The following is a 9,051-nucleotide window of genomic DNA, read 5'->3' as shown; positions in this document are numbered from 1 at the left end:
TTTTTTGATCAAGCATGTGGGGGGGGGGGGAAGAGTTTTGTTTATGGTTTCAATTTTTGTCACATCCTAGCAGCCAGTTTTGGTCACAGATTCGGTTTTGGCAGAAACTGAAGATTGTGAGTTCAGTTGGGTCTACATTTAAAACATAGCTCCTGCAACTGTATGGAAAAATACAATTCATGGTGATATCTGTATGCTTGAGAACAAGTGATGAACAAAAAAAAAAGGGTAATGAAATTCATCCAAAATAAGACAAAAATCAATATATAAAGGCAGATATTTTAAAGGACCCAGTACTTAAAACAAATCTCAACAAATATGTGAGTTATATATATTTATTCTCAAAAGAATAATTGTTACCATACAATTTTTTCTTCTATACCGCAAATTTCAGCTAGGATTCAATGCGGTTTACAAGATTAAGAACTGAGTTCATGAATATTGAATGATTTCGTTATAGGTCCAAGGAGAAAAGGGGGGGTCCTTAAGTTTTTTCTGAAGATGTAATACTGGCATTGTTGTCGTAGCTGGAGAGGGAGACCATTCCATACCTTGGGTCCCTGGTACGCAAACGTTGATTCATGCAGCTTCTTCCTAAGTATGTGTGAAGGGAGGAGGCTAGTTTGTACCATTGGTGTGTCCTTGCATTGAGGAAGGAGTGCATAACAGCAATATCTGGGCTAAGTCCTGCGGAGTTATCCACACAGATGGCTTTGTGGACCATGCAACCTATCTTGTATTATATTCTTTTCTTCATGGGGAGCCAGTGTAACTCCTTCAGGAGTGGAGAGATGCTTTTATATTAGCCCTTTTGGAAAATAAATCTACCTGCTGTGGTTTGGAGCAGTTGCAATCTTTTGTAATCGTATTCTGCAATACCGATGTACAAGGAGTTGAAGTAATCCAGGTATGGGAGGAAGACCACTTATGCGATTATTTTGAAGTTGGATTGGCTTAGCAGTGATCTGATCACTCTTAATTGCCCGAGTCTGAAGAAGAATTTCCTGACCAATGTGTTTATTTGGTCCATGCAGGTGAGATCTGAATTGAGGATCACACCTAGGGCCTTTGAGGACCGTTCCAGTTTAAGCGATTTGCCAGTCATCAGTACAAGGTCTGTGTAAGGTAATGTGCTGTAGTTCCCAAACCACAAGACTTTTGTCTTTAGTTTATTCAGTTTCAGGAAGTTCGCTGTAGATCATACACTGATGTCGTTAATCAGTCATCCTATGTGTGCTGTGGTATCGGCGAAGGTATCCTTAACAGGGGTTAGTATAAAGATGTCATCCGCATGGGAGAGCACGTGGGTTTGAGGATCTGTGAATCTCCTGCCAAGGGCACTTAGATATATATTACATAGTGAGGAGGATAGTGGCAAGCCTTCTGGGACACCGCAGGTAGCCTCCCAGATTTGTGATCTGTCGTTGTCCTTTCTTACCTTGTAGGCTCTGGTGGAGAGGAATTCTGTGAACCACTTCAGTATTGTGCCTCCTATGTCTAGCTCGTTGAATCTGTATAGTAGAAGCAAATGGTTCACATCATCAAATGCTGCCAAAATGTAAAATTGTAGAAAAGACTGTGTGCCTTTGCTTAGGTATGTTTTGGCCTTCAAGGTCAGCTTTAGTAGTAGTGACTCAGCGCTATGCATGGATGTTATTTATGAGCCCAATATAAAAAAAAAAATAGCTGTGCTCCTAGTTTAGGCTCCTACATTTGTGCCCTATTAAAGGTTCATAGACAAAACCGAGGAAGACAAAGGCGCGCGCCGACAACTGAGCGCAAGACGGAGGTGCACGCCAAAGAAAATGATAGTTTTTAGGGGCTCTGACGGGGGGATTTGTTGGGGAGCCCCCCCACTTTACTTAATACAGATCGCGGCGGTGTTGTGGGTAGTTTGGGGGGTTGAAACCCCCCTCATTATACTGTAAACTTAACTTTTTCCCTGTTTTTAGGGAAAAAGTGAAGTTTACAGTTAAATGTGGGGGGTTACAACCCTCCAAACCCCCCATAATGCGGCACGATCTATATAAAGTAAAGTGGGGGGGTTCCCACCCACAACCCCTCGTTGGAGCCCCTAAAAACAGTTATTTTCTTCGGCACGCGCCTCCGCGCTGCGCTCAGTTGTCCGCGCGCGCCTTTGTCTTACGTGGTTTTGACCTGACACCCTATTAAGTGCTCATTTTCATAGAAAAATAATGGCAGATAAAGGCCAAATGACCCATCTAGTCTGCCAATATAGATGTCCCAAAGTGCTGAAAGCGACATCTGTGTGCTTGGAATGTCCAAAAACTGATTTTTCAAACAGTCACACAATGTATAACAGATTGATATCTAGGGATGGATATGAGAATGTTCATCATGATATAAAAAGGAACAAGTGAAGCTGTTACCTGTCTTTTGTGACCCAGCTGTATTGTTGTTGAGTATAGGAGAATGGAGAGGTGGACTGTGGATTGCTTGCTGTCTCTGTATTACTCCTGTCAAAATTCTGCACCGCTGCAGAATTTCCACAGAATTGCACAGTCACGTAGAATTTACCATTTCTGATGCAGAATCTTCTTCCTCAGTGATGTCCCTCCCTAAAGCATTGCTTTAACGGGTCACAGCAGTGCACTGAGAGGCCTCCGAGTTAGCTGCAGGTAGCGTGTGAGAATTGTTCCCAATGCCACTGCAATGACTCACTGAAGCAATGCCTTAGGGAGGAAGAATTGCAAATTGGGGAGGGAAGGCGAGGAAGGAAATATTGTGCACATGGGAGGGAAATAAATGTTGGACATGGGTTGGAGAAGAGGAAGGAAGAGATGCAACAAGAGTTGTCAGTGGGGTAGGGGGATGGGGAAGGGAAGGAAAGATGCTACACATGAGGGAAGAGAGGAAGAAGTGTTGGACGAGGTGGAGAGGAAGGGAGAGATGAAACAAAGAGTTGTCAGTGGGAGTGGGGCAGGAAGAAAGGAAAGATGATACATATGGCAGGAGGAGAGAGGAAGAAGTATTGGACATCGGGTAGAGGAGAGGAAGGGATAGATGCAACAAAGTAGAAAGGGGTGAGAAAGGCATAGAAGGGAAGGAGAGATTTTTTATGTTTATTAAGAACTTTATATACTGCATAACAGCCTAAAAGGACCTAAGCAGTTTACAATACATAGTTCATAATCATCAAGAAAAGAACTCCATTAAAAATAGAAAAGGAAAGATTAAGAGCAAAAGTTAAAAAGGTTATCTTTAACAACTCTTCTTCTGAACCTTCTTCCACTGGATATGGGATTCCTCAAGGATCTATCCTGTCCCCTCTCCTCTTCTGATGGTGGGCTAATCTATTGGCTTCACCACTTTCGCATATGCCGACGATGTACAGTTAATTCACCCGATTGATTTGAATAACATTGGGGAAGATACCTCAATCAACCTAAAGCTTGAAAAAATCAAATCATGGCTCGATGCAAATATGTTATCACTCAACATTGATAAATCCAAACTTAAGATTTTCCCTCTTAAAGAGGGGCTAACTCTCCAGGCCCCCTTGAAACTTGAATCCCTTCCAATTAAAATGGTTCCCACCTTGAAACTTTTAGGAGTTACCTTTGACTCTAAATTTTCTTTCCATGATCACATCAGTATGGTGGTTCAGAAATGTTTCCACCGCCTCAGAATGATTCGCTCTCTTTCCAAACTCTTAGACCTTTCCTCCTTAAATACGTTAATCCATTCTCTAATCATCTCTTGTATAGATTACTGTAACTCCCTCTATAAGGGTATCACCAGAAAGGAAATAAGACGTCTACAGATAATACAAAACACTGCTATTAAAATTATTTATGGTGCTAGAAAATATGATCATGTTTCACCTCTTCTAATTGATGCTCACTGGTTACCGGTTGAACATCGAATTAACTATAAAATCTTGTTATTAACTTTTACTACTAAATCACTCAATCAACCAGCATTTATTGATCAACTTCTTACTCCTTATCACCCAGCTAGATTTCTTCGTTCCACATCGCAGAATCTTTTAATTGTTCCATCTCTCAAATTGATCAACACTTTGCGATCCAATAATTTTGCTGTTACTGCTCCTACTCTTTGGAACTCATTGCCTCCCCATTTGCGGATGGAACCCTCTCTTAAACAATTTAAAGCTAAACTCAAAACTTTTTTATTTGAGGATGCTTTTGGATAAAACTGTCCTTTTTAGGACTAAACAATTGTTAGTCTTTCCCTTCCTACTGTTTTTTCCCTTTTAAATGTACTTTATTTTAAATATTGTAGTTCTTCCCTTTTCCCTATTTGTGTGGAGTTTACTTTTCTGTCTTCAGTGGTCTTTCGTTTGTGTAATTTTTAATGATTTCCCCTTTTTATTATTACTGTACACCGCCTAGAAATTTGTATAAGCGGTATAACAAACTTTTTAATAAACTTGAAAAACATTTTTTTCATAAAATATCATAGCGAACATCAACAAAAACAATTCTAATAGTAAAACAATCGAATCTCAATGAACCATAATTAATACATACAGCTAAAAATTTTCCATTATAGAATTAATCATTACATAAACACAGATCACAGTCCCAAATTCTGTTCTATGTCAAGAAAGCCAATTGGAAAAAATGTGCTTTTAAATGTCTTTTAAAGTTTATATAAGATTCTTCTTTTCTCAAATCTATGGGCAGAGTATTCCATAACCGCAGAACTAAATAAAAGAATGCACAATCTCTAGATGATGCAAGATGTACTTTCGAAATGTGACAACTACCCTATTGTCATTCAGAGATCGTAATAAACGCCTTGGGGCGTAAAATAGCACCAAATTAGAAAGATATGAAGGCTGTAGCTGAAACAATGCTCTATGTGCTAACATTAGGATCTTAAATTTGATCCTAAATTCCATTGGTAACCAATGGAATTTTAACTACAAAGGTGTCACATGATCACGAATAAATGCCCGGCCTAATAATCTAATTGCAGTATTCTGCACTGTTTGCAAACGCTTCAACTGTCCTGACCCAATGCCTGCATATATTAAATTACCATAATCCAACTTTGCCAGTACAAAGGCATAAATTAATGTATGCAATGATTTCTCATCCAAAAATATCTCGAATGGCTCTAAGCTATCTTAATGCCCCAAAACCTTTAGCACCTGTTCCTGAAAATGTAAGTGACAATCTATTATAACTCCCAAATATCTGAAACTTATTTACTAGTCTTATACTGCAATTATTTAATGAAAAATCTAGTTGAGGTATTGCTTTATCTCCAGAGATACAACAGTCTATGGTCTTTAGAACCAGTTTATGATCACTCAACTATTCCTCTATTCTATTTAAGCCGGCTAAAAGAGGACCTAAATCTAACTTAGCAGGTGATAGTCTATAGACTAGTAAGAAGTCGTCTGCATAAATATATGTACTAATTCCTAGTTCCTGGATTTGTCTTGTCAAAGGGCTCAGGAAAATATTAAATAAAACTGGCGATAAGGGAGCCCAAGCCCTCCTGCCCCAGCGACCTCCCCCCTCACACAACAACGAACTGGGCAGGAAGGAGCCCAACCCCTCCTGCTCAGATGACCCCCCCCCACACTAAGATACGGACGAGGGATCCCAGGCCCTCAAGTCCCGACGCAGCCCCGAACCCCCGATTGGCCCAAACACTCCCTACCCGCGAGACTCCCCCACCTCTGACACCCCTGTACCTGTAAAAAAGTTGGACGGATGGATGGGTCCCAAGCCCATCCATCAGGCCCGCCATCCATCAAATGGTGGGCCTTAGGGCCTGATTGGCCCATGTGCCTCAAACCCCGCCCACAGTTGGGACCTGAGGCACCTAGGCCAACCGGAATTGGCCCAGTAGCCATAGGCCCCTCCTGTGGGCGGGACCTTAGGCACATGGGCTCAGTGGGGGGGGGGGGTCGCTGGGCAGGAGGGATTTGGCTCCCTCCTGCCCGGATCTTGTCGAGGTGGGGGGTGAGGGATCGCTGGGCAGGAGGGGTTGAGCTCCCTCCTGCCCGATCTTGTAGGGGGGTGATGCATCGCAGCAGGAGAGATTGGCTATTTGTTCTGCCGCGATAGCGATCCGAAGTGCCGCGGTTGATGGCACTTTGGGATCGTTATCGCGGCAGGAGAGATTGAAAAAAAAAAAAAAAAAAAAAAAAAAAAAAAAATATATATATATATATGGTGGACAGTAGGAAACAGATATGTTGGTTATGTCAGAGGGAGAGAATGCTGCATGGGGGGAAGGGGGAGAGATATTGGACCCAGGGAGAAAGGGAGGGAGAGAAAGAGAAGGGGTGGATAAGAGGGAGGGAGAAATACACAGAAGGTGGAAGGAGAGAAAGAGGGAGATGGATTCAGGAGCAGAAGGAAGTAGTAGAGAGATGCCCGACAATTGGAGTGAGAGAAAAGAGTGGGAGAAATGCTGGACCATGGGAGAGAGTACAGGAGGGAAGAGAGAAGAGACAGGGAGATGCCAGACTATAAGGGTGGGGAGGGAAGGAAGAAAGAGCTGTTGTTGGGCTATAGGGTGGAGGAAGGACGATGCTGCGAACCCTGAGGGAGAGGCCAGGAGAGGAATGAAGGGTTGGCAAGGAAATAGATGAGGGTAAAAATATGGTAATTAGGAGTGTGTTGAAGATGAAAAGGAATGAGCGAGCTGGTGGAAATTTGATAATTTAAAAGCGAAAAAGAACAGAAGGGTGAGAAAGAGATAAGAGCTAAAAAGAAATGATCGACATGTCAGAGGCAGGTGTAGTGAGAGAATAGACAGGAGATAGGACAAAAGACAAATGGACAGCAGCAGCTTGAATGGGCAGGAAAGCAGAAAAGAGAAACTGGAACCAACATAATGGATAATTAAAACAACCAAACAACAAAGGTAGAAAAAAAGCATTTAATTTTGAATATTATCCTTATTCCATTTAAAACAATTATCAAAATTATTGTTTAAATTTTGACAAACTTGCAAAATTTGTTATTTTTTTGTAAAGAATTTTGAATTTTTTTTTTCTTTTGCAAAATCAAGCTGAAGCGCTGGAAACGGGACCACAAAGACTAACATGAATAGGGATGGAAGAGTGGTAGACCCTGATCTATTTTCTGAAGGATGAATTTGTAAGGAGCTAGCTAAAACAAAAGTAGACAAAGTGATGGGGCCTGATGGTGTACATCCGAGGGTGCTGAAAGAACTTAGGGAAGTTCTAGTGGTTCTGCTGATTGACCTTTCCAATGAGTTTCTAGAGTCGGGAGTGGTACCGGAGGACTGGAGAAGGGTGGATGTGGTCGCTCTCCATAAAAATGGAAGTAAGGAAGAAGTAGGGAATTACAGACCAGTAAGTCTGACTTCTGTGGTAAGCAAATTAATGGAAATACAATTCGTTCCAGAAGCATACTCGTAATTCAAAGTACTCATATATCAAAGCATGTGTCCCCATAGGCCACAATGTAAACTGAAACAATTCGTTCCACAACCAAGGTTTACTATGGTGGCCCAGGGGTGGGTACCTGCCTGTGGGTGCTGCAGCCCTTGTAGCGTAGTGGCTTCCTTTCCTCGGGATCCCCATGCGGCTCTCCTCCCTCTTCGGCCGATGCCTTTTCCATTCACCAGCGCCTCCTGGCTTCTGATTCAAGCCGGCCGCCATCCTTCTGATGCATACGCAGGACCTCTGAACTCCCCCTTCAAGCCAGCGCCACTCCAACAACATGCGCACCACGTACAAAGCGTGGCTTTGTAAAAGAGGCCATAAGTCTTGAGATCCCACATGACTATCCCAGGCTTTCTTCAGATCAGACAGTCTGTCTCCACCACCTCTACCGGGAGACTAGCATATGGAATATGGAAGGGACATAACAGGAAAAGGCCTTTATAATTAGCTTTTGAAGGCAACCCCCTTCTTCAGATTAGAAATAATCAAAGTAATCTGCCCCTAGTCAGACTGAAATTCTTTCTAGCCCAAAAGATGTTGGAAAGAAATTTTGTATAAGAGTGAGAACATCAAACACTGTATTTCTTAATCACCAAATATATGTAAAATTCATGAAAATATTCTACATATTTAGCACAGAATTTTGAAAAAATTATCAAAGAATTTGCAAATTGGTAAAGAATGTTTAACAATCTGCCACAGAGATCTATATCCAGACCAGATTATTCATTACCTAGTGTGATTTGTAGACCGCTTTGGGTGAATCTCTTCATGAAGAAGGCAGTTAATAAATCCCAATAAACAAATATATTTATAAATTTGATAGGATTACCCAGTTTAAAAAAAGTGGAAAAGTATCTTGCATTACCGTATATATGTAACTAACATCTGACATTATCACGCTAGCAAAACTTCACTGAAACATCATGTGCATTTGGGCAGATGTACCAGAGAACTGAGTAGATGCACGGAAGCAATTGTAACTTCCCCCTGATGCTCTGGGCCAACAGGTGCTTAAAAGTTAAATGATTTGTAGATTAGAGCAAAAAAAAATGCAAAGCCAAGACGCGTTTTGTTATAGCTGCCTTGCTTTAGCCACAATCTTGCTTACTCGATTCCTATTTATCTTATCCTCGAAAATTATTCATACAGCACTTCCTTATTATAAAAAAAAAAAAAAATCCACCAAATGAGGTTATCTAAATAATATCCCAATCCTAACAACATAAATTAAATACACTGTAAGCTACCCAACTGTATTTGAACCTTAGAAAGTATAGACCCCCTGAGAATGTCATTCTCCAGAGTCAGGATTATTCTCCTGCATCCTACTTACATAAGGGTGCATTGGGGAAAGCGAGAGAGTGTAACAAGAAGGGAGAGAAAGGAAGCCGAACAAAACAACTATTCCCCTCCCTCGACCTCCTCTCTCTCTCGTTCCCCACTTATAGCCCGCCAAAAATAAGGCTTCCAAACACCACGTCCTTTTCTAGATCTCACCCCCGGAGTCGTCGGCCGAAAGAACTATAAGTCCCGGAATGCTCTAGCCAGCTACTTACCTCCTCCTCCCTTTCAGCCAATAGAAAGCAGTGGGAGGATACGTGCGTGTATCCGGTGGCTTCTACTAAAAT

The 9,051-nt window shown here is 41.7% G+C and overlaps 1 protein-coding gene across 1 annotated transcript; it reads right to left on the bottom strand.

Moving 5' to 3' along the window:
• Positions 1-291: 291 nt before the first annotated feature.
• Positions 292-8,949, bottom strand: LOC117354077. Its single transcript, XM_033930903.1, has 3 exons — positions 8,757-8,949; positions 7,500-7,816; positions 292-1,511 (listed from the first exon to the last, which is right to left on the bottom strand). The coding sequence occupies exons 1-3, from the start codon at positions 8,766-8,768 to the stop codon at positions 1,223-1,225; spliced, it is 618 nt and encodes a 205-aa protein (XP_033786794.1). The 5' UTR covers positions 8,769-8,949; the 3' UTR covers positions 292-1,222.
• Between the last annotated feature and the right edge of the window lie 102 nt (positions 8,950-9,051).

The sequence above is a fragment of the Geotrypetes seraphini genome, chromosome 2 (genome assembly GCF_902459505.1).
Source record: "Geotrypetes seraphini chromosome 2, aGeoSer1.1, whole genome shotgun sequence".
In the NCBI taxonomy this organism is placed as follows: Eukaryota; Metazoa; Chordata; class Amphibia; order Gymnophiona; family Dermophiidae; genus Geotrypetes; species Geotrypetes seraphini.
This window is presented reverse-complemented; position numbering and strand designations above follow the sequence as displayed.